Genomic DNA, 25,868 nt, shown 5'->3' on the forward strand with positions numbered 1-25,868 from the left:
GTAGCCCCATCTTGCAGGGGAGGAGGCTGCGTGAGGCCCTGAGGGTTCAGTAGCTCCCCAGTGCACCTGGCTGGCACTCGCCAGCTGGGAGTCTCCCTTCCAGGCTCTCTGTCCTGAGCCTGGGGCCCCTTTCCATGGAGGCCCTCAAGTTGTACAACCTCTGGGGGCCTTTCCCATGGAATCCAGTCCCCTTCCCCTGACAGCAGCTTCTGCTGACATTGCCAGCTTGGGGGATTTGGAATAAGGGAGAGCCTTTAAAAATCCTGCTCTGAGGACCAGTTTCAGGCTAGAAATCAGTGAGGGAGCAAAGAAGGTGACTGGTTGCCAGACCGCCTGGAAAGCATATACCTCGTTCATTTGATTATTCATTCTTTTTTTTTTTTCTTAAAGATTTTATTTATTTATTTGACACACAGGGGGAGAGAGAGAGAGAAGGGATCACAAGTAGGCAGAGCGGCATGCAGAGGGAGGGGGAGAAGCTGGCGCCCCACTGAGCAGGGAGCCCGATGTGGGACTCGATCCCAGGACCCTGAGATCATGACCTGAGCCGAAGGCAGATGCTTAATGACTGAGCCACCCAGGCGCCCTGATTCATTCTTTAAACAAATCCTCATGTGCCGGGCACAGTGCTGGGGGTGCAGGGTCCCTGTGTCATGGTAGAACCTAGACTAGAGAGGGAGAGTCATAGTCAACCTCCCGCCCTCCCTCTCTGTCTCTCTGTCTCCCTCTCTGTCTCTGTCTCTCTGTCTCTCTCTCTCACACACACACACACGGAACATGTACAGTGTATTACTGGGGCTCTGACCTAGTCTGGAGCTGCTAGGACAGTCTCGGAGGGAGGGACACCTCAGCTGCTCCCTGCAGGGTGAGGAGGTGTCCTCCAGGCCTAGGCGGGGAGAGGAGCATCCGAGCCGAGGGAGCAGCCATGTGGAGGTCACACTGTGGGCTGCCACACATTAGTGGGTGATGAACTCCATTTGCTGAGCTGCGGTCAGCGTTTCAGAAGAGAATAAAGAGTGCATGGCGCACAGCGAGGGAAGTACTGTTTCGGAAGCTTTTGTGTGGTGGGCACATGTCTGTGTACGGGTTTCTGATACATAGTAGTTGTTCTGGGGGGGGATCGCAGCTGCACGACTCAGCCAGCTCCGGGCAGGTCTGCAGGTGGGGGGGGGGGTCCCCCGCCTCCCCTCCCCTTCCCTCCCCTCTCTCCACACAGCTGCCACTTCGCTCCTGGCCCTGGTCGAGGCCTGAGTGGCGGCTTGCCCACAGTTGGGGGTTAAGTGCTTCTGTATTTTACTTCCAAACCCTGGTGACAAGTGCTCGGACCCTGTGCGCTTTGCTGTCCAGCCTGCAGTGCTTCTCTTCTGTATCTGCCATGGATATTCCTGGACATGAGCAGTTTGCCAGGCACTGCGCCCAGGTATGTGCGGCCTAGGCCCTGCCCTCAGGAGCACCCCATTCTGTGTGGCAGACAGGTGCCCAGACGAGGCCTGAGAAGTGCTGAGAATGGTTGAGGGCGTCTGCCCAGAGGTCAGGACATTAGAGGTCTCTGAGAGCAAGACCACCTGGTGGAGAGGTGGGGGGAAGGCACTCGAGGTGGAAGGCACCGCGCTGGTGGGGAGTCGGAGGGGAGGCTGCGGGTTTGGGCAGGACCGGGTATCTGCGCACCCGACCAGGAGAAGCTGGGGTCTGTTCCTGTACGTGCCAGCAAAGGTGATCGGCTCTGTGTTCTAGAGAGTTCACTGAGCTCCTTTGTGCACGGAGGATTGGAAGGAGCCAGACGAGAAGCTGGGGGACCGGTTAGGAGGCTGCTGCAGGAGGAATGATGGGGGCTGTAGTGGCCGAGGGGCAGATCCTATAAATATTGCTTGTGCAGATTTGTAACCAGACAGCCCAGCCGTGGGCCCCCTTCTCTTCTGGTCGAGCCTTTAAGATACACAGCGGTGCAGTGAATTCTACAGGAAGCAAGGGCTTGGGGGCATTTTGCTAAAAAGTGATTTCTCTTTTCAGTGCAAACCTCGAGGGAACCTGGCTGGCTAGAAGGGACCCTGAATGGCAAGAGGGGGCTGATCCCACAGAATTACGTCAAGCTGCTCTAGTGTCTGGCCGGTGAGGCCCCACGTGGACCTTGGCACCTGGGAACCTGCCTTCTCCCTCCAGGACGGAACCCACAGCCACCTGGACACAGGAACTACATATCACCGATGGGCACTCCAGGGGCAGGGAGGGGGGCCTACGGCCAGAGGCGGGGGCAGAGGACGTACCGCACGGGAACTGCATCGATCTGTGGAGCGGGAGAAGAGCATCAGCATTAACAGGATGGACTTTTCATATGTCAAGCCTCGGGACTTCGGACTGTGAGTTTTTAATTATCCAGTCCTCGGCCTGCCCAGCCTCCCCCGCGGGTGACGGCTCCACCGGGCAGCCCCCTGTGCACCTGCTGCTGAGATTTTAAAGGGAACTGTACTTACTCACGGTGGTGTTTGCAGGCTGTGCTCTTGGCTGTGGTTGATGGGGTGTGGAGGGGGCTGCTCCTGGCAGGTGGGGGACGGGTCCAAACCCAGAGGGCAGTGGAGAGATGCTCCTTCCTAGGCGGCCACCGCGGGCCCACCTTCACTCTACTTAGAGCACACTGGCGTATTTATAACAGGCTTCTCGTTGGTGCTTCTCCCCTGTGTGCTGTTTCCCAAACACCACCTTTTTGCCCCAAGCTCTCTGTAAATGAAATAAAATGTAATTTACTATTTGATTTGTGTGTCATAATGTGGGGAAGAGATCATGGAATGCATTCCCTCTGTAATGTTTTATGCTTTGGCACCCGGTGCGTAGAAATTCCCTCTCCTGTGATGCTGGCACACGCCCACGGGTAGAATTTAGTAACAAGGAACCTTGCTTATCCACAGCAGGCCGTGTTCCTGACGGCAGCAGCCTTCGCTGGTGTGTGAACTCCTGGAGGGCCACCTCCGGCCCCCTGAACACGCCTTGCCCCCCGAGGCGTGTGTGACTCCTGAGCAGGAGTGGGGCTGGGGCTCTGCCCCCCAGTGGCTTGCACGTGAGCTGCGTCCATGCCGTGGAGGCCCGCCTTCCCGACTCGCGTCACTGGACTACTCTGTCCCCACCCCACCCCATATTCCTTCTGTTTTCCAGGCCTCAGCGCTAATCTCTCCATCTGCATTAAGGCGGGCAGCCGGGCGGCCGGTCAGGCATCCAGACCGTTCCTGGAGGAGTCTCCGCCATGACCCTGCCCCTTATGGCACCCCAGCTGTGGGCGGGCCCCACTGGGAGGCTTCGTCCTTCTTCCCAGGCACAGACTAAACCAACTTCTCCTTTGTCCCCTGATCTGGAGTCCTTGGAGTGTGGAGCTCCTTTTTAGGAGCCTCATGATTCTGAAGACTGCCCCACTACAGGGCCTGCTGTGGAGGCCTGGCGGGTCTCTCTTCCCCACGGGAGGGAGGCTCCTCAGCCTGTCAGACTTTGCTCCTGAGAATTTGCCACAGGAAGGATGTGTCTACTGCCTCTTCTCCAGATGAGTTGATTCGAGAGCTTGCTGGTTATCAGGTTTGAAGTCACCTCTGTGGACCATGCAGGGTGTCAAGTTTGGGGTGATGGGTAGACAGGGGAATGGGCCTGTTGAAAAGCATCCATGTTTTACATAAAAAAAAAAAAGATAGTCTGAGTGCAATCTAATTTAGAGTACTGACCTGTGGGCCCAGGGGAGAGGGCTGGGACTGCCGAGAGCCCAGGGCCACATGACAACGGCCAGCCCTGGCGTCCTATTTTCTGAGTTATCACTTCCTGCTCACGCCCCTGCTTAGGGATGTGGAAGGGGAATTTGGTTTATGAGAAGGAGTTACTGATGTGTCCCACTTTAAGAAAGCCCTCTGTGGGACAATGCAAACGTCCGGGCACTTGGAGTGGGCTCAGTATAGCGCTGGGAGTGATCTCCTGGCAGTTTTCCTAATTGCTGTATCCCTGTGGGGCCTTACAGATAAGCCCACCTGCACCAAGACCTGACTGATTTGCTTGCTTATGGGCAATTTCCATCCTTGACAGTGAGGTGCACCCTACCTGCTGGTCCCCGCCCAATGGCTGTTAACCCCCAAAGTGTGTTTACTGCCCCTCACTTGGTCAAGGAAATTGCTACTAAGTCTGACTACCTGTGTGATTTTGGGTAGATTAAATTGACTCTGTGATTCTGTTTCTGCCTCCTAAAAAGAAAACGATAGCCAGAGGTTTGGCTTGAAATGATGTAACCCGAGTAGCATGCCCAGCATGTAGTATATGTTTAGTTAATGGGACCTGCTGTCCCCTGTCTTGTTACCACTATGATTGTCACTAGCACCTTTGGTGTCAGGGCCATTTGTGTTCCATAGGGTGACAATGGGGTGGTCGCGAAGCCTCAGAACATGCTGGGTGCGAGGTCCCCAACAGCCCCAGGCCCTGCAGAACCCCCCTGTGGCGAGCCGGGGAGGAGCGCCAGGGGGCAGCCAGGGCTGTTTGCCTCTGCCAACGGGGACTGGTGCGGCCAGGCTTGCCAAGGCGTCCAGGTAGGGAGCTGCCCTTTGGGTCTGGCCCAGAATATACTTAGTAACGGGATCACGAGGTGTTCGCTTACACTGGCAGATCATCTTCACTTCCCCAGATGAGGAATAGGGTGTATTTGTTTCTGTGTTTCTGCTGCATGGGCGTGGCCAGTCCCCCGAGCATCTGCAGGGCTCTGGCCTCTCAGCCCACCTCATTCGAACCAGGCCTTCAGCCTGTGTTCATTGAGAGTCACCAAGGGAGGTTTGGGCAAAAGCAGACACTCAGATTTTGTGTTTCTGCTTGCCATGGGGCTGTCTATGGGGCTCACATCTGATTGCATCATCCAAGGACCTGTTCTGGAGACCTCTGTGCCTGTAAAGAAGATGCCATGTGAGACTAGAGCCAAAGAGCTTGTGGGGTTTTTCCCCTCCTTTCCTTTGTAGTAGCAGAAACATTTGCAGTTGGGGGCACGGGGCGGGGGGGCCGGGGGAAGCAGTAGATTTTCTGTGCCAGCGACGGATGTTTAACTCATTCTTTCCGTATAGTGACTGAATGAGCCCGGAGAATTTATCCCATTTTATAGATGGGAAAATGGAGGCCCTTCAAGGACAAAGAGCCTTGCTCAGGTTCAGTCAGCTAATCATGTTCTTTCTGCTGTACCATCTTGCCTCTGGGGGCCAGCCAGTAGGGGACAATGGCTGTTTTGGGTTGATTCGCACTCCCCCTCCCAAATTTGTATGCTGAAATCCTAACCCCCAGTACCTCAGAACATGACCTCATTTGGAAATAGGATCATTACAGGTGTAATTAGTTAAGATGAGGTCAGTACAGTTGGGCCCTAATCCAATATGACTGGTCTCCTTATAAAAAGGGGAAATTTGTACACAGAGACAGATGCACATAGAGGGAAGACAACGTGAAGAGACACATAGGGAGAAGACAGCCATCCACGAGTCAAGAAGGGAAGTCTAGAACAGATCCCTCCCTCACGGCCCTCAGAAGGAACCAACTCTGCCAATACCTCGATCTCAGACTTGGAACCAACAGTTTGTGGTACCTTATACAGCATTCCTAGGGGACTAATACGGTGGCTACCTGTATGAGTCTTGATTAAAAACAACCTATTTTGAACCCTTTTTCACTATTTTATACCTTGGTGACCTTGGGCAAGTGAACTTGACTTCTTTCTGCTTCTGTGGAGAGAGCACTACCGACCTCACTGGGATGGTGTGACCAATGGTGACGTGAAGTGCCTGAGGGGTGCGCAGCCGGAAACACAGCTCGGTAAGTAGAGATGGGAGAAGGCAGCCGGCAGGGTGGCCCGATGGTGGGAATTAGTCTCTGCCCCCCCTTCCTGTCTCCGGCCACTCGCTGCTTTTCTCCAGGTCCTTCTCCAAAGGCCAATGCTTGGTCTTCCCCTCTACATCGTCCGACCTTTCCCTGCCTTCCCAAGGACATACTCTGCCTCTGTCATCTTGGCTTTGTCTTTGTACCCTATTCACCTCAGTGCTGAGCCCCTTCTCACCTTCTTATGTTTCCCCTCCAATCTCTCCAAGCCAGTCTTGGTGACTCCTTTTCTCAGCCAGATGTTTTCCGTGACTTTTTGAGTCTTCTTGAGCCACACAACTTTCCTTCCTTCCTCTTGTCCAGAGATGTTTTTCCAAGAGGGCGTGGCTCTGCAAATGTCTTCTCAGAAGCTTGTCAGCACTCTTTTTCCTTCGCTGGTCTGGGCAGTAATTTATTGCTACCCCACTTGGGTAACCTGGCATATCCTCCTAATGCTCATGTCTGCAAAAAGTGTCTCAATCTACTGGTTGGAGGAATACCTTGGGGAATTCCTTGCTATCAGAAGATCGACTTGATTGGAATGCCGACTTCTGCATTTTGCCCAACAAGAGACCCGCACTTTGGATTTGGACAGTTAACACACCAGATTCATTTGGGCAGCTCAGTGCCATGTGCTGGTGTCGAGATTTCTCCTTCCTTGGAGGATTTAGCAAATGAGGCAACGCTGCAGACGGAGCAACTCAGAGAGCGGGAGGAGCATGATCCAACCCAGCTCAGCCAGTCTTTACAGGAGCTGTGACCCTCTCTGGACCAGGCTGGCCCAGGGCATGAAGAACCAAAGAAATGGGTTTTTCAGACCACAGATAGCCCGGAAACTGCTGTCCTGGCAACATCAATTCTATGAAAAAGCATCAGAGTAATTGCTAGTGGTAGATTGATTTAATGATCCCAAATTTCACCCCTCTCTGAATCCATGTCGTTTTTGTGGAGGCCTCCTATGCTGACTCTAGGCTTGACCTTGTAACCGGTTTTGGCCAGTGGAACAGGAGGAAACCTGATGCAATCAGAGGCTTGGAAAGTGTTGAACCTTTCCACTGTCCTTGTTAGAACCTTGCGCCTTGCCTTTACCATGGAAATATGCCCAGGCTAGCCCACCGCAGGATGGGAAGACACACGAAGCAAAACCATCCTAGACCAGTCGACTGCTGGTTAACTACAGAAGCACGATTAGGGCGGACTCAGCCAAGCCTGGTCCAGATCAGCAGGACCCTCCAAGCTGATTTGTAAACTCAGGAGAAATAATAACAGGTGGTTGTTAAAACACTACATTTTGGGGTGCTTTGCAGCTAACTACCTGCCATTCTGCCCCGTGGTTCACTTTGTTTTGGGTATAGTCTTGGTCTGTGCTGACCATTCAGATCATATTCTAATCGCTTCTCCAGTGTTGTTTGGGAAGCCGCTGTTTGATTTCCAAGAAAACTGCTGCACTAACAATCGGATGACTTGAAATTAAAGTGCCAGAGATACTCGTAATCATTTCAGTCTGTGTACACTTGCAGTTTATATGTTAGCGCTGACTTTAACATAAAGGGACAATTCTATTTGCTTGAGGGGCATTCAATATACCGAAGCAAACAAATGCCTAATTATACATGTATCACCATGCATAATTTCTACCACTCTCGTGTACAGTGGCTAGCTGTCTCAGTGGCGGAGGCTTCGTTCTTAGCTAATGATTCCTCAGTGTGCCGCTGGACTTTTTGCGTCTGAGAGCACTTTCAGAAGTTCTTAGAAAGAGTCACCCTTGTCCCAAGAATGAGTCTGCTCTAGTCAGAAAGGACACCCACTTTAATTAAGGGTGCACATTGGTGTGGCCTCCTGCTGGTCTCAGAGGGCTCACAGCCTAAGATGGCTTTTATTTAAAGTTAGGGGCCTTGGTGAAAAGCCTTGCCCCTTGATAGGTCAAATTCCATAAACTCTGAGAAAAAATTAACTGCATTTATAGATGTTTTATAAACAAATTTGTGCACCTGATTCTCAAGTTTAAAACATTTTTTTCTCCTGTTCTGTGTTTAATGGCCATGTTATGTTCCAGAAATCTTCCTATCATGTTAAAATGAAGTTGAATTTGTTTAATGCTCAACTGGTCTTCTCTTTCTGGAAGCAAACAGTTTGAATGATCACCAGTTAAATGACACATTAAAAATGTACTTGAATTTATTTTTACATGTTTTCTAGTTTTAAGATGAGCTGATGACTGTTTCCTGCTCTTCCGTGGTCCATATTAATGAGTGAAATCAAGGGGAGCAGCCTGTAAGGAGTGTGAGAAGCATTCTAGCCAGTGGGGAGTGGAGTCTCTCGTCAGCCCAAGAGGACCCCAGGGTAAAGGAGCAAGAGAAGACTGTGTGGAAGAAGAACTCTGGAGTCAGATGGGACATCTGGTCTACTCAGGTCAGTCTCAAAGGCTGACAAACGATCAAGCTTCCCTGTGGCTGTAGAGAGAAAGGAGGCAATGTGCATAGAGTGTTTAGCAGCTATGTGGTGGGCAGTACTTGTTAAACTGTTACAGGTTGTTTTAGTCACCCACATGTTATTAGCAGTAAGAAACAAGGCATCAAATCAGTCCCCAAAGAGTATAATTAACATGTGGCTAATGGGGGCTCTAACACGGGGGAAAAATGTTACTCTGTCTTGGATGTAGGTAGAAGCTCACCGTTCTCAAGATGTGGAGGGGCACAAAGTCCAGGTGTTCCTACAGACATCCAAATGAAATGTTTCCAAAACAACAGGTGATTAAAGTAAAGGATTTATTGTAATCTGCTTACAGTCCTTTGCAAAGACAGACATATGTTTTTGCATAAAGATATAAATTGCTTCATTTTAAACTAATTTAGTGTTTTTTAATTATATGAAGAAGTTTTGGTGAAATATGAATTGTACCAAACCAAGATTTTTAAGAGCAATATGGTACAAAAATAAGAGCAGACAGACAATTTGGACTGGGACAGGCATTCAACAGTGAATTTAGAATATGGCTTTGCTGTTTAATCAAGCAAAGTTACCTGGAGACACATAGAGAGCCAGTAACTTTGTTAATACAAAAAGCTGATGCAGACTGTCTCCATCCCAAACCTGGTTACACTGAAATTCCAATTTCATAAAACGTAAGTCTGAGCTAAAAGCTGCTCTTGTAAGCCATTTCTTTTCTAGAAACTCCCAGTCTGCATGCTGTGTATTTATCACCTTCCAAGTGTGGCTTTCATATTGCTGTGCATGTAAGTTGACTGTATTTAAAGATCTGCCTATAAATTAAATTACTGAAATTGCAAATTATGTAAGAAAAACTCCTCCCTCTGAATGCAGCTTTCAAAGGTTCCCCCTTGCATAAGGCAGATGTCTTCTGAAAGACAAGGTAATGTTGCCTGCATGGTGAACCCTGGAGAAAAGTGTGGATTCCAACGCTGCCTTCCCCTGGCCTTGGGCTTCTCCAGCGACAGCTTTTAGGTTCTGGAAAATAATGCGATTTCACTGAGTACCTGATGATTATCATCACTTTTAAAAGATTAATTTGGCCTCTAGTCAAAGTCGTTTATTTAGTGCAATCATATTGTTAAGTTTCCCCAAAGATAGATAGGTTTGTGATCTGGGGCAAGAGAAAAGCCATAAATTGCATCAGTGCCAAACAGATTAATGAATTAAAAATTTTAGTGCCACTGTCTTGCTTATATGATCTGTAGTTTTTTTTTTCCAAAACTGTTTATGTATAAAATTTTTAAAACCTACCTTTTAAAAGTCTAAAAACCCTCTAATTATCGTGCGGTCTCCACGCGATTCTGACCGAACCGTGCCAAAATGCATCTTCCTAGTGCGTCCTGCAACGGCCTATGTGTCCCCATGACCAATTCGGGAGTGCAAAACCCCTTTCCCAGACCAGAAGTGAACATGTCACCTTCTGCAGATGTAGAGAGTGCCTGGCATTTCCTTCCCAAAGGAGAAAATGCGATTTTCTAAAATGGGATGAGACTATGCTCTCTGGGCCATCGCATTTCCAGCCTTGTGCTCCTAGAGCGGATTCTGTTTCAAGAGGAAAGCAGGAGAAGAGGCCGCTGTCCTAGAGCGGCAGGCCCTCCCAGGACCTTCGCTCACATGTGGTGCCAAATGACACCTTCGAGGAGCTGCAGACGCCACAGCATGTCATTCCCCAATGGACGCAGAATGGAGAAGCCAGAGAACGTGCTCGAGTCCCACGAACACCCCCAGCGGGAGACCAAAGACAAAACAAAAGTACAGAAAAAGTAGAAAGGCTTAAAGACAACCAAAGAGGTTTAAGTGTGGTTATTTACAACAGAGACTGTAAAATGGTAAATTAGATATGAAGCTAAAAAAGGCACAGCTTTCCCTTTCTTAAATACACTGTAAACGGTTCATTATGCATGCAGAACATTTCACTTTACAAAAAAAATTTTTACCTTGTTTAGACAAAGATAGTACTTAAATAGTCTCCAGCAAAATAGAATTCTTTCAAAAATACTTTCCCCTTCATCCTATCAACCATTAAAGTTTTTTTTTTTGTTTTGTTTTGTTTTTGTATGTGTCTCATTTACAAAAGTTCCTTACACCTTAGTTCAGGTCCTTCACAATTTATACATACAGTAATGTACAGCACAGCAAAAGACCGCAAAAAATTTGTAAAGCCAACACAATAGATACTAGAAATTGAAACCAAGGCATTTAACATCTTATCCGTTCTAATTAAATAATAAATGGACGCTAAGGGTGTGTATACCAGTGATGCAGAAGACCATGGGCGGACAGGAACCCCCAAGGGGGCTACCGTTCCCCTCCACGTGCTCTGTTATTACACAACAGGAATCTGTATATATTTTTTCTTTTTTTGTGTTTTTTTAAATAACAAAAGAATATTAATGCCCCATATTGACTATACGTTTTATGTGCAACCGAGGGTAAGCTCTAAAAAGTTCGTTAGTCCTTGAACCCTTTTAAAACAAGCGAACGATACCAGAAACTACATGGCATAGTTAAAACTTCCATCTGTTAAAATATCAAAATCAGAGTTATTGACTAGATATGGCTTTTCATCCAGAGGAACAGGAACGTGTTTCTAAGCGCTGGGGATCAGAGAGGGAAGAATCCTTCCGACTGCTCAGGTCTCGCCAAATCCATGTCACATTGCTTTCCCGGCTCCAAACCCTTAACGTGATTTTAAACTTGAGAAACTGCTGAACAAGTAAGAATCAACCATCACATGTTAAAAATCGGATTTCTTGGGTCCTTGGTGGGTGTAGAACAGCATGGGGAAACTTAAGGCAAAGCTCTCCTGGTAAGACGTCCTCCGTCACTTCCTGTGAAAGTAGAGGGGCTTGGCGTTCCCGGACTCCACCTTTGGCAGCTGGTCGCTGATGATCTCCACCAGCATCGCGGGGAACTCCACTTTCAGGGCCTGGGACTCCCGGAAGGTGTAGAAGCAGAATTCCAGCAAGTCGCTCACCAGCTGCAACACAGAGGACATGACATTGGGGCCTCTCTTCCATCCCCGCACCCCGCTGTGTCCTAACTCTGGCGTAAGCGCGGCCTTCAGAGATCCGACCGGGGACGCGCGTCTGTGACGCTGCCTGACTTGGCTAAGTCGTCTGTTCTGGGGGAGGAAGGGTGCTCACGTCACTTGTCATGGAAGGTGCCTTTCACGCACAGCGGATTCGGCTAAGAGCTGAGTATCGAATACTCACTCTACTGGTGGCCTCGGGGTCAGGTAGAGTTCAGAGTGGCTGGGACGCTGAATTGCTCGCACCAAATTCTCATTCATAAATGTGTGGATTCGGTGGGGCAGGCATGCGCCTGTATCTCTGGGCGCCGGCTCAGGGCCTGCCCGGCAGAGGCCCAGGACAGTGAGGGGCAGGGCCACAAAACCTTTGCTGGCATGGGTCCCGCTCCCTCTGGTCCTGGGTGGGCCCCGCCCCCTTCTTCCCTCCTCCAGCTTCTCACCCTGAGCTGTGGGCAGGGTTGAGACTTTTTCAGTACCCACCCCGAGCTCTGTTAAGGTATGACTGATGTGTAACATTGTGTAAGATTAAGGTGTCCAATGGGTTGATTTGATACTTATATACTGCGAAATGATTAATACCTTCATCGTGTCACATAATTCCCATTTCCTTTTCTGTGGCGAGGATATTTAAGGTCTACTCACTTAGCAACTTTCAAGTACATAATACAGTATTAACTAAAATTACCACGCTCTACATTCCATCCCCAGAACTTATTTGCTCAGCACTGGAAGTTTGGGTCCTTTGACCAGCATCTCCTCATTTCCTCCATCCCCTGGTTACCATCATTCTACTCTCTGTGAGTTTGGGCTTTTTTAGATTTCCTGTATGAGTGATATTGTACAGTCTTATAATCTTTCCCTGACTTCACTTAGCATATTGCCCTCAAGTTCCATCCATATTATCGCCAACGGCAGGACTTCCATCTTTCTCATGGCTGAATAACATTCCACTGTGTGTGTGTGTTTATCCATTCTCAACCATTTTCTATTTTAGCTTCATGTTGAGAAAGAGTGCAAGAAAGAGTGCAAGCAGCGAGGACAATCTCTCCGTCTACTTGCCTGTCCAGCTATTTCCCCTACCTGATTGGCCCAAGGACCTTTTCCATCCTCCTGGACCTGAACCACTTCCATTTCTGTAAGTTAACAAAACAACCATCCACAAATGCAGTATATCATTAATTCGAAAAATAAGTTTTGGTCATTTCCCACTGTATTAAAGCAGACAATATTACATGCCATAAGAATCACTCTCATCTTAATAAAATGATTCTGGTGAAAATACATCTGTAACTTTTCCTCAGAGTTTTTTCTTTTTTTTAAACTTAATTAGCAACCCTAAGGACAGTAAATAACTGCACAGTAAAGGCCTTTAACACAAACCAGAAATCAAAAAAATGTCATCAGGAAAAATAGCCGGTGCTTCTGTTTGTGCCTGTATGTGCCCTCAGTCTTAAGAGGGGCATTTCCCTAAGTAGGTTCCAAGGACTGAGAACTTTGATAAGTGTTCTTCATGCACAGAACACTGGGGCCAAACAAGCTGGAAAACAGCACAAGCCACTGTCCACTCTGGGAATGTTCACCTCGGCACCTGCCTTGTGAAGGCTGAGTCTCAGTTTCTACATCTGTAAAACGGGGTAGATCTGCCTCACAGGGTTGTTTAAGAGGACTGAATGAGTGAACTGGGACAGAAGATGTCAGTTCTTAAGATGCTGAGAGGTACTGCTGGTAAAACCCCCGATTCTGGCCTCCCGAGTGGTCCCAAACTCCTTCAAACATACAACATCATTTTTCTCTATGGGACACAGTTTGCAAAATCTGCTCTGGGTCGTCTTTGTGTAATTTGGTGTCCTTGGGTCCCCCTTCTATAAATCGAGGGACAGGAGAATTTTGTGTTTCACCTTTTCAGGAGAGAGATTCTTAGAATTGAGATAAAAAAAAAAAATTAAGAAATTTGCTAAGGTGGCGGGCTAGTGGCCATGAAAGCTAAAACCCATGCTGGGCCCCAGTCTCTGGATGTGGTGCCACGAATGAGTTGGTAGTTTCGACTGCAGGGCACACCTTTCAGTGGGCGACGGTAGAGCTCTGTGCACCAGCTGCAGGCACACAGAACCAAGTTTAAGTTCACCCTGATCTCTCCTCCTCCCTGTCCCCAACGGCCCTGTGTGGGGTGCCTGCAGGGCTGTAGAAGAGGATGGTTTTTCCTTTTAAAAATTGTACCAAAAAAAAAGAAAAGGACCTAGGAATCAAGTTAACCAAGAAAGTGGAAAACCTATATTCTGAAAACTATAAAACACCGATGAAAAAAATGTAGACGACACAAACAAATGGGAAGGTATTTCATGCTCATGGACTGGAGGAATAAATATTGTTAAAATGTCTATACTACCCAAAGTGATCTACAGATTTAATGCAATCCCTATCAAAATACCAAAAGCATTTTTCACAGAAGTATAATAATCCTAAAATTTGTATGGAACCACAAAAGACCCCAAGTAGCCAAAGCAATCTTGAAAAAGAACAAAGCTGGGGGCATCACAACTCTGAATTTCAAGATATACTACAGAGCTACAATAATCAAAACAGTGCTACTGGCACAAAAACAGACACATAGCTCAGTGGAATAAAGAGCCCAGAATTAACCATGTTTACATGGTCAATTAACCTGTCAAAAGGAGGCAAGAATATACAACAGGGAACCACAGTCTGTTCAATAAGTGGTGCTGGGAAAACTGGATCACCTTCTTATACTATACATAAAAATGAACTCAAAATGGATTTAAGACCTAAATGTAGGACCTGAAAATATAAAACTCCTAGAAGAAGACATAGGCAATAATCTCTTTGACACTGGCCTTCACAACATTTTTCTGAATATGTCTCCTGAGGCAAGGGAAACAAAAAGCAAAAATAAACTATTGGGACTACATCAAAACAAAAAGGTTTTTTTTTGCACAGAGAAGGAAACTATCAACTAAAAGACAACCTATTGAATATTTGCAAATGATAGACTGGATAATGGGTTAATATCCAAAATATATAAAGAACTACTACAACAACCCCCAAAACCAAATAACCCAATTTAAAAAGGGGCACAAGACCTGAATAAACATTTCTTCAAAGAAGACATCCAGATGGCCAAGAGACACATGAAAGGATGCTCAACATCACTAATCATCAGGGAAATGCAAATCAAAACCACAGTGAGGTATCACCACCTTACACCTGTCAGAATGGGTAGAATCTAAAAGACAAGAAACAGTAAGTGTTGGCAAAGATGTGGAGAAAAAGGAACCTTCTTGCACTGTTGGTGGGAATGCAAACTGGTGCAGCCACTGGGGAAAACAGTGTGGAGGTTTGTCAAAAAAATTTAAAAATAGAAATGCCATATGATCCAGTAATTCCATTACTGGGTATTTACCTCCCCCAAATGAAAACACTAATTTGAAAAGATATATGCACTCCTATGTTTACTGCAGCATTATTTACAGTAGCCAAGATACGGAAACCGCCCAAGTGTCCACACACACACACACACATGCAATGGATTATCTGTAAAGAAAGGATAAGCCATAAAAAAAGGATATGTGTATACACACACACAAAATGGAATATTAGCCATAAAAAAGGATTCAAATCTGGCCATTTGCAACAACATGGATGGAACTAGAGAGTATTATGCTAAGTGAAATAATCCAGTCAGAGAGAGACAAATACCATATGACTTCACTCCTATGTGGAATCTATAAAACAAAACAAATGAATAAACAAAGAGCAGAAACAGAACCATAAATACAGAGAACTAATGGCTGCCAGAGGGGAGGTGGGTGGAGAGATGGGCAAAATGAAGAGGGGTGGGATAGAGGCTTCCAGCTATGGAATGAAGTCACGGGGATGAAAGGTGCCGCACGGAGAATACAGCCCATATAGCACCGTATGGTGACAGACGGTGTCTGTGCAGACTTGTCCAGTCACTATGCTGCACACCCGAAACTAATGTTAATATTGTGTGTCAACTATACGTCAATAAAATTTTAACCTGAGGGGAGACATCTCGGTTTCTGGGCAATATCAACCCCCACTAGGCCAACGCTGCCTGGCTGCCACATCTCGTACTTCTCTGGGGTTGGCCCTAGTTCATGTCCAGAGATGAAGTCTCCCTGTCGTTGGGCCCCAGGGCGCTGAGGGGAGGGCGGAGGTCCTTATCCACAACCCCTCCTCCATGTCCGTCCATCCATCCATCCAATCCCGGAGCACCTGCTCTGGGCCAGAAGCTGGGAAACCGTGACGAACACGACAAAGCCTTGTTCTCGGGTATGTACGCTCTGCTCTACCAAGGGCAAACCACGAACGCAGTCAGGTGCCGCCAGCACAAGAAGGGACAGAGGAGGTGCTACTGTCAGAAGGGTGGTCAGAGCGACAAGGCGGCTCCGGCTTACGAGCTGAGGGAGACGGCGCGGAGCCGTCCAGCCGCCGGGGCGCGTGTGGGCTCACTCGGAGGGCTCAGGGCGGCACGCAGCTCGCGGAGCAGCCCCTGTCAGCTGACCAGCTGACGTCCGAAACAAGTTACCTGGCAGGGCCGCTAGAGGGTTGTGTTTGTAAACGTGCCAGTTCCTGACGTGAGGAGAGGTAAGGAGCGGAGTAAATCAGGTCGTGAGCCTGAGGCGGCGCAGGAGCACCACGGGAGTCTGTGGGGTGGGCCCCAGGCCGCTCATGGCCTCCGCACCGACCTCTAACCCCTCCATGAGCATCACCTAGGAGATGCTGGGGAGGGAGACCAGAGCCAAGGGCTCAGCTGTTTTCCCGGACAGGTTGGCTGAGGACAGGTGTGCCAGACTCTACTCACGGACCATGCATATTAACCTGGGGCTGGCGTTTCACACCCACCTCTGTTCCATGTTCCACAGACTGAGAAAGAAGTTCCTTTCCGGTCATGAGCAGACACCCAGGCTTCTGTTTACAGTACATGCCTTGGCCGGCTGCAGAGGGACGAGGGCTTTCCTGGGGCATGTGTGGCAGGCCCGGCAGCCTGGGACTGGACATTTGACCCTGAGAACACCTGGGGGTTGGGGGCTCCATCGCCACCAACCACTCTCAGGAAAGGGCTCACCCCTGTGGAGGTGGTCAAGATGCCGACAGGCTGGGAGGCCAAGGGGCCTCAGCAGCTACCAGAAAGTGCTGACTGCTTCAGGTGTCTGGCTGGCCCTCCCCTCCCTGGGACAAGGCTGAAAACCTCTGCAGGCCTCAACCCTGTGGCTGGTGAGGTGCAGGATGATTTGGGAGAATCAAAGCCAGGTACCCCTGGCCACTGGGCACGGAGAATAGGGGCCACTCGGGTCCAGGCTGCAGGTTCCGCCTGCCGAGAGCCCTCCCACTGCCCTCACCAGCCTTGGCTTGCTGCAGCCAGTGGGTCAGGGTCTTCAGGACCTTAGCACATGGCTGAGGTGGGCTGCTGCCACACAAGGGCACCACGTGGGTTGGAAAACACACGGCACCGGAAGGGCACGAGGAAGTGGGGACCGCGCTCTGGCAGCTGAGCAAGAGTCACACTGAACAACGAGGTGGGCAGGGATGTTGAGCTGTCAGAATGGACACTGGTTCACGAGCCAAACTGCTGTGTCACAGCGAAGCATCTAGTGGTCACACTGCTCACATGCGCAGGCATCTCCTAGGTGTCATCTGGGTGCAATGCAGGGGTGCGCACCGAGGAAGACGCCAGGCAGGACCCCTGCCTGAGCCCGGAGGAGCCAGGAAACAAGGGTACAAACAAGCACCATGCCTGGGCCCTCCCCAGACACTGTCCACTGTCCCAGGTAGAGCGTGTTGGTGGGGGTGGGGCAGGCGACAGTCGTCCCCTGGAAGGGGGCGCTGGGTGGTGGCTGTGCATCACTAAATGAACAGTTTCCAGTCTGAATCCCAAACCACTATTCCCACTATGAAGCCAGAGAGCACTAGGGAAGAGCTCAGTTCATCACGGCCTGCTAGCGTTCTGGTGCACCGCGTGGGGGGAGCCAGACGTTCGCCAAAGCCGCCTTTAAAATGAAATTACTTCAGGACAGCTCTGCCTGGATGGATCGCCCTTCAGAGATAATTCAGCAGTTCCCCTGGCTATCACCTGGCATGGAATGATTTCTCAGGAGTGTCACACTCTCTTTTCCAGTAAGGTGAGTACTGGCTGCTTCTGCTTGTTTCCTGGGCCCCCCACTCCCTACAGTCACCCCTAGCCCCAGCCTACCTGGAGCCCCAGCCTGAAGGAACCTTCCTCTCCTCCCAACTCACAGATGCCACCTTTTGTCTAAGTTGATAATTAGCCATGGAGCCAGGGGGCACCATGTTCTCTTTTTTCCCGGTAGTTTGTATCTCTTCTTGGTGTAACTTTTCAATTTGCAGGTCCCTAAGCAGCCTGCAAGCTCCTTGGGGGCAGGAACCACCTACTTACTCAGCCCCACAGTGTCCAGGAGAGGCCCCCTTCCCGTTACTTCCGTGCAGCCCTGCTGAGGGCTACAGGGACCAGAGCTCCTGTTGCGGGGGGCCTTGCTCCTGTGTTTCTCTGACTTCTTCCAAACTCTTAAGTGCTCAGAATTAACTTACTTCAACAGTATTTCCTTAGGACAATGTGTTGCTTGTTTTAATCAATGAACCAAAACAAAAACTGGGCAATTTAGATGGGCATCTTCATTTTAGTGGTACTAAGTAGATACTGCAGAACTTGATACATAAAGCTAACCTCTTTCATCAGTACTCAAAGCTATCTCCTTTCATCTACCCCTGTGATTCTGGGCAACTCATGCATGCTGGGTTTTACAACGTGACTTCATACGTATGCCATGCCACAGGTGCCATGAGCCGCAATCACTGCTCATTAGGGTTAGGACAGGTGTGGGGAGGGGAGTCACAGCTAGAGATAGGAGCTCTACTACCCTGTTGGCCCATCAACATGAATGTGTTAACTGCAATCAGACAAAAGGCCAAGCGCCTTAATATTGATCCCCACCAGCCTTTCCTGGTAAATACCAGGCTAGAGGGAGAGAGGCAAGAAGCTGCATTGTAATCTGAAATGAGTCTCACAATATTAGGAATCAGAGAAAGTCCTATGCACTGACTTTTCATTCTGTACAAAATCTATCTGTTGGGATCACAGAAGTTTAGCTAGATGCCCGGCATGATTTATCCCGCCTGAAGGGCCACAGCGATCAGGGCGGTAGAGGAGCTTGGCGAGATCTCAATGCAACTGATGGTACTTTACTTGCACCGAACATGAAGCCGTCAGGCTCCGTGAGTGCCCTTCCCGCACCGAGTCATCGCCAGCCGCATGGCCGCTCCTACCACGAGCAACGAATGGCCTCTTGGGGCACCATGCAGGGAGTGTCTGGCACCACTGTCCTAAGGTGACACAGTCACTAGGTGGTGACGGGAACACCTGAACAACAGCCTCTCTGAAATAGGGTCCCACATATTTTCAACAGCATGTTCATTTCTTGTAAGTTATCTGCTGACTCCAGAACTCTCCCCCAATTAGGATCAAGCTTTTAGCCTGAAACGAGCACGGGGGGTTAAAGGTTTATTTTCAAAGATCAGAATTTTAGCCAGCTGTGTTAACAGGGTTACCTGCAAAAGATACACAGCTTCAACTCTAAGTACTGTGACACTAACAGAAATGGCCAGCAACTATTTACTCCAGGTATTCCTGCAACAGCTCTGTGAATACTAAAAAATGCTGCTCAGGGATTGTATAAGCAGTCTGACCTTCATTCCAAACCCCAAGCTCCACCCAGCGCAAATCACTGTGGACGACGGCTGCACGTGCACAGGTGGGCCACGCCGGGCTGTTTCTCCGGCTGGTGAGGCCTCAGCAAAACATGACGGGAACATGGTACGAGAGTAACAGTAGCAACCCAAATTTAGTAGCATTAGCTTCCATGCCCAGAAGACAATATAAAATTTAACAATGCAGTTATACTACTATTTACTTGTGGATTCCCTTTGAAAACCCAAGCCCCACAATGCCACTACCCTGCTGAGTACTCTTGGCGGGCCTGCCTACAGGCTGCATTTGGGAGCAGTCCTGAAGTCCTAGACGTGCCTGAGAGAGAGAGGGTCAGGAAGATACCATCAGGGACTGCCGTTAGCACACAGCAGTGGAAGGCATTCCTCCTTTCTGTTCCTCATTTTCAATGAAGAATTAGTAGTCTATCCATGAACAAAAGTGCCTCTGTGGGAGCTGCAGGATCTGGCACCATATGCCAAGGAACCCGGGAGGAGTCTGGCTCACCTGTGCAACTGTTTATGGGCACGGGCTGTAGAACCAGTGGGCAGTGAGCCTGCCCCAGCCTCTCTTGCCATAATCAGGAAAAAAACTCAAGAGTGCTGACCTGGGCTGATACCCACAGACAATAGAGAAACTGCCAAAGCTTAGCCCTTACAAAGAGAGATTCTAGCATGCCAATGGAGCAATAAACAAGTCTGGACACAGCAGAGATGGTAAAAAGAACTTTACCAATGCTGTCCTCATCCCCACCAAGGCAACACCGCACTGGACTGGACTAGCAGGTGGCAGTGATCTCTCTCATGGAGGAAAAGAAGTGAGTGAGTGTCCAGCTACCCCAGTGGTGTGGACGCTGCTGGAGAAACCCGTTTCTATCCAGCAGCACCTAGAGTACTTACTTAGGCAGGATCTCCATGACTGGGAGGAAAGAGGAGATAAGAATACCAAACGACATTAAAGGGACTCAGGGCCTGCTGACTGTACTCAGCAGGGAGTCCAATCATAAGCCCCTGGGAGTACTACACCTGAGGATCTCCCTACAGGGCCTATGGGCAACTCTAATGCCCCAAAGGCTGAATCTATACCTCTCTCCACTCTGTGGGTGGCTACCTGTGCACACTCCCGAGTGTGGTGGCAAGACCAAGCTCCTTAGGAGTGTGCTCAAAAAATAGGCCAGAGTCTGTGGACAAGGGAGAAAGTACAATCTTAAGCTACAGCACCGTCTTCTGGAAAATCAAAGAAAGGTTTCCAATAGCCAGCCTGGTGAGCTTTAAGAACCAAAGATGTAAAAGCTTAAGAATTTTGCCACAAGAGGGAGCAAGAAGAGTGGAACAGGCGTACCCATACAAAGGCAGAGAAAACCCTAGATGGAAATAGCACTAATGAACCAAATACCCAACCTGGAAGGCAACAATCAAAGATTTAAGGAGGTGGCTGCTACTTCAAGTGTGAAAGCAGCAATGAAAAACTACAAAGAACATGAAAAATCAAGGAAATATGTCAATACCAAAAAATAATAATTCTTCAATAACAGAGCTCAAAGGCAAGGGGTTTTGGATAAAGAATTCAAAATCGGTGTTGAAATTTAATGAGCTACCAGAAAACCCTAAAGACAGTTGAAATCTCTCTCTCACACACACACACACACAAACACACACACACACACACACACACACACACACACAAATGTTCAAGATGAGATATTACCAAAGAGACAGAAATCATAAAAAGGAACCAAGCAGAAATTCTGGAGCAGAAACTCAATAAATGAAATGAAAAACATAACACAGTACAGCAAATGGAAGATTGAATAAGTGAGTTAGAAGATAGAATTTTGAAATAACCAAGTTGGAGGAAAACAAAGACAAAAGAATGAAAAACTGTGAAGAAAGCCTACATGAGCTAATCTATGGGATTTCATCAAAAGAACATATATTAGAATAATCTGGATTCCAAAAAGAAAAAAGAGGAGAAGGGGACAGAAACCTTATTTAAAGAAATAATAGTGGAGAAGTTCCTAAGCATGCAGAGAGAATTAGACATTTAAGTTCACAGAACTATAGAAGATCACCCTATTATCTCAATGCAAAAAGACCTTCTCCAAGACACATTATAATGAAACTATAAAAAAATAAAGAATTCCAAAAGCAACCAGGGGAAAAATATTGTAACCTACAAAGGAACCACCATTAGGCTGTCAGCAGATTTCTCAACAGAAACACTACAGGCCAGGTGAGAGGGGAATGACATATTCCAAGCACTGAAAGAAAAAATTGTCAGCCAATAGTACTATATCCAGCATAGTTATCCTCCAGATGTGAAGAAGAAATAAAGACTTTCCTAGATAAACAAAAGCTGAAGGAGTTCTTCACCACTAAACCGGTTTTGTAAGAAATGCTGAAAGTTCTTCAGGCTAAAATAAACTGATACTAATCAGCAACAGGAAAATACACAGAAGTATACAACACACTGGTAAAGGTAAATAGACTTTGGATGGTATGTTATAGTATAGTATAAATGTCAAAGAAAAAGAGTACTAAAAATAATTAGAGCCACTATAATTTAACTATAGCTACTATAATTTTACGTTATATAAATATACAACATAAAAAGAGGTAAATAATGACATCAGAAATATACAAGGGGGGAGTAAAGGCTGAAGCATTTATAGACAATTGAAGTTAAGTTGCTGTCAGCTTAAAATGGCCTGTTTTATCTATGAGATGTCTTATGTAAGCCTCATGGTAACCACAAAGCAAAAACCTAGCATAGATGCACAAAAGATAGAAAAGGGGGAAGCAGAGCATACCACCACAGAAAATCACTAATTTACCAAGTTAGGCAGAAATAGAAGGAGACTGCAAATACAAAATAATCAGAAAACAGTAAGATGGCATTATAAGATCTTACATAGCAATAATGTAAATGGATTGAATTAACCAATCAGAAGGCATATTGGCTTGATGAATAAAAAATGACACAACTATATGCTGCCTACAAGAGACTCACTTCAGCTTTAAGAAAATACATGGGCGCAGAGTGAAGAGATAGAAAAAGATATTCCATGCCAGTGAAAATCAAAAGAAAGTTAAGGTAGCTATACTTACATTAGACAAAACAGACTTGAAGCCAAAATGGTAACAAGAGACAAAGGTCAAAATATAATGATAAAGGGGTTGATTCATCAAGAAGATATAACAATCATACATACATACACACCCAATATTGAAATACCCAAAATGAAAATAGGATATGGAAGAGATATCTGCACTCCCATGTTCACTGCAGCATATAAATATAACACCTAAACATATTAAGCAAATATTAATAGATCTGAAGGAAGAAATAGACAACAATACAATAATAGTAGGGGATGTCTAATACTCCAATTTTAGCAATAGGCAGATCATCCAGACAGAAAACCAACAAGTAAACATTGGGCTTGAGCCACACATTAGGCCAAATGGATCTAACAAAGATTTGTAGGACATTCCATCTAACAGAAGAATACACATTCTTCTCATGTGCACACAGAACATTCTTCAGGATAGGCCACATGATAGAACACAAGTAAAGTCTTTTGAATTTAAAATGACTGAAATCATACCAAGTATTCTCTCCGACTACAATGATATGAAACCAGAATAACAAGAGGAAAGCTAAAATATGTGAAAAGCTACAAATCCATGAAAATTAAGTAACATACTCTTGAACAACCAATGGGTCAAAGAAGAAATCAAAAGGAAATAAAATATTTCAAAACAAATGAAAATGAAACACAGCATACCAAAACCTATGGGATGCTGCCAAAGCAGTTCTGAGAGGGAAGTTTATAGTAATAAATGCATATATTAAAATAAAAGGATCTCAAACAACTTCACTTTATATTTTCTTTTTCTAGAAAAAGAAGAACTAAGCTCCAAGTCAGCAAAAGGAAATAAATAACAAAGATTAGAGCGGAAATAAGTGAAATAGAGACAAGAAAAATAATAGAAAAAAATCAGTGAAACTAAGCTGGTTTTTCAAAAAGATAAAATTGACAAGCCTATAGCTAGACTAAAAGGACAAAAAGAGGACTCAAATAAAATTAGAAATGGAAGAGGTGACATTACAAGTGATACTACAGAAATAAAAAGGCTCATAAGAAACTACTATGAACAAATTATATGCTAGCAAATTGGATAATGATAAATTCTTGGAAACCTACAACCTGCCAAGAATGAATGAGGAAGAAATAGAAAATATGAACAGACCAATAATACGTAAGGTGATTTGATCAGTAATTAAAAAGCTCCAAACACTGAAAACTCCAGGACCATATGTCTTCACTGATGAATTCTGACAAACATTTAAAGAATTAATGTCAACATGTTTCAACCCTTCTCAAGCTCTTCCCAAACTGAAGAAGGAACACTTCTAAACTCATTTTATGAGAGCAGCATTACCCTCATACCAAAGCCAGATAAGGACACTAGAAGAAAACTATAGACTAATATCCCTGATGCATACAGATTCAAAATTCTCAACAAAATAAAATCAAGCCAAATTCAGCAACGTATTAAAAGGATTTCACACCATGACCAAGTGGGATTTATTCCAGGAATGCAAGGATGGTTCAATATACATAAATCAATAAATATGATATACTACATTAATAGAAAAATAAAAATCATGACCATTTTAAAAAGCTGCAGAATAAACATCTGACAAAATACAACATACTTTCATAATTAAAAACCCTCAACAAATTGGTTATATAAGGAATATACCTCAACACAGTAAAGGCCACATATGACAAACCCACAGCTAACATACACAATAGTGAAAAATTGAAAGCTTTTCCTCTAAGATGAGGAATAAGGCAAGAGTGCCCTCTTTTATTCAACACAGTGCTGCAAGTCCTGGCTATAGCAATTAGGAAAGACAAAGAAATAAAAGGCACCCAAATCTGAGAGAAAGAAGTAAAATTGTTATTTGCAGATGATATGATCTTATATAGAGAAACCCAAACCGAATTAATGAATTCAGTAAAGTTGCAGGAGATAAATTCAACCTATAGAAATTAGTTGTATTTCTACACACTAACAACAAAACATTTGAAAAAAATAAAACTATCCCATTCATGATAGCATTCAAACAATAAAATAATCAGGACTAAATTTAACCAAGGAAATGAAAGATCTGTACAATGAAAACTATAAGACATTGATGAAAGTAACTGAAGAAGATACAAATAAATGGAAAGATATCCTGGGTCCATGGATCAGAAGACTTAACATTATTAAAATGTCCTTACTACTCAAAGCCATTTCTAGATTCAACACAATTGCTATCAAAGCCTTAACAGCACTTTAAACAGAAATTTTAAAAAAATCATAAAATTTGTATGAAACCATAAAAGACTCTGAATAGCAAAGCAATCATGAGAAAGAAGAAATCTGGAAGCATTATATTTCCTTATTTCAAACTATACTACAGAGATACATAGTAATTTAAATTTGGCTGTTATTAAAACAGACACAGAGCAATGGAACAGGGAGCCCAGAAATAAACCCCAACATTAACAGTCACCTAATACTTGACAAGGGAGCCAAGGACACTCAATGGGAAAGGATGGTCTCTATAATAAATGGTGCTGAGAAAACTGGACCACTATCCTACACCATACACAAAAGTCAACTTGAAATGGACTGAAGACTTAAACATACAACCTGATACCATAAAACTCCTAGGAAAAAAACATAGGAAAGAAGTTCCCTGACATTAGTCTTGGCAATGGGATTTTAGATATGACACCAAAAGCACAAGCAACAAAAGCAAAATTCAACAAGTGGGACTACATAAAACCGAAAAGCTTCTGCATAGCAAAGGAAACAATCAAAAAAAGAGAAAAGGCAACTTACTGAATGGGAGAAAAATATTTACAAACCATATACCAGTGAAGGGATTGCTATCCAAAATATATAAAGAACTCATCCATCTCAATAACAAAAAAACAACCCGATTAAAACAAAACTAAAAACAAAAGCCACACACACACACACACACACACACACAAACATTAGCACAGGAACTAAACAGACATTTTCCAAAGAAGATATCCAAATGGTCAACAGGTATGGGAAAAGATGCTCAGCATCACTTAATATCAGGAAAATGCAAATCAAAACCATAATGAAATAACACCACACACCTGTTAGAATGGTTGTCATCAAGAAGGCAAGAGATAATAAGTGTTGGCGAGGATGTGGAGAAAAGGGAACACTTGTACCTATTGATGGGAATGCAAAGTTGTTCAGCCACTATGGTAATCAGTATGGAGGCTCCTCATAACATTAAAAATGTAACTAACATATGATCCAACAATTCTACTCCTGGGTATATAATCCAAAGGAAATGAAAATAGGATATGGAAGAGATACCTGCACTCCCATGTTCACTGCAGCATTATTCACAATAGCCAAGATATGGAAACAACCTGTGTCTGTCAATGGATGGATAAAGAAGATGTGAGATATATAGTTATATATATATATATATATATATATATATATAACTACACACACACACACACACACACACACAGAGGGATATTATTCGGCCATAAGAAAGAAGGAGATCTTGCCACTGGTAATAACAGATGGCCCATAAGGGCATTATGCTAAGTGGAACAAGGCAGACAGAGAAAGACAAATGCCATATTATTTCACTTAGCTGTAAAATCTGAAAAAG

At 45.8% G+C, this 25,868-nt stretch overlaps 2 protein-coding genes and 1 long non-coding RNA gene across 6 annotated transcripts in view; 2 read left to right on the forward strand and 1 right to left on the reverse strand.

The window, feature by feature from the left end:
- ARHGAP10 (Rho GTPase activating protein 10) overlaps positions 1-2,749 on the forward strand; it is a 314,695-nt gene extending 311,946 nt beyond the window's left edge. For 2 of the 3 annotated variants that reach the window (XM_078069295.1, XM_078069296.1), the window contains one exon: positions 2,011-2,749. In XM_078069295.1, the coding sequence (XP_077925421.1) occupies positions 2,011-2,099 (89 nt within the window). In that variant the 3' untranslated portion in view covers positions 2,100-2,749. The remainder of the gene's footprint in view (positions 1-2,010) is intronic. The other variant, XR_013446509.1, reaches the window with a different exon arrangement.
- Positions 2,750-5,029: 2,280 nt separating this feature from the next.
- Positions 5,030-8,965, forward strand: LOC118551382 (uncharacterized). The gene is made up of 2 exons (XR_013446513.1): positions 5,030-5,808; positions 8,050-8,965. It is a non-coding gene; the product is annotated as an uncharacterized LOC118551382 (long non-coding RNA).
- NR3C2 (nuclear receptor subfamily 3 group C member 2) overlaps positions 8,605-25,868 on the reverse strand; it is a 327,150-nt gene continuing 309,886 nt past the window's right edge. For both annotated transcript variants that reach the window (XM_078069297.1, XM_036117125.2), the window contains exon 9: positions 8,605-11,323. In XM_078069297.1, the coding sequence (XP_077925423.1) occupies positions 11,168-11,323 (156 nt within the window). In that variant the 3' untranslated portion in view covers positions 8,605-11,167. The remainder of the gene's footprint in view (positions 11,324-25,868) is intronic.

This window comes from Halichoerus grypus, chromosome 3, assembly GCF_964656455.1.
Source record: "Halichoerus grypus chromosome 3, mHalGry1.hap1.1, whole genome shotgun sequence".
Classification (NCBI taxonomy): Eukaryota; Metazoa; Chordata; class Mammalia; order Carnivora; family Phocidae; genus Halichoerus; species Halichoerus grypus.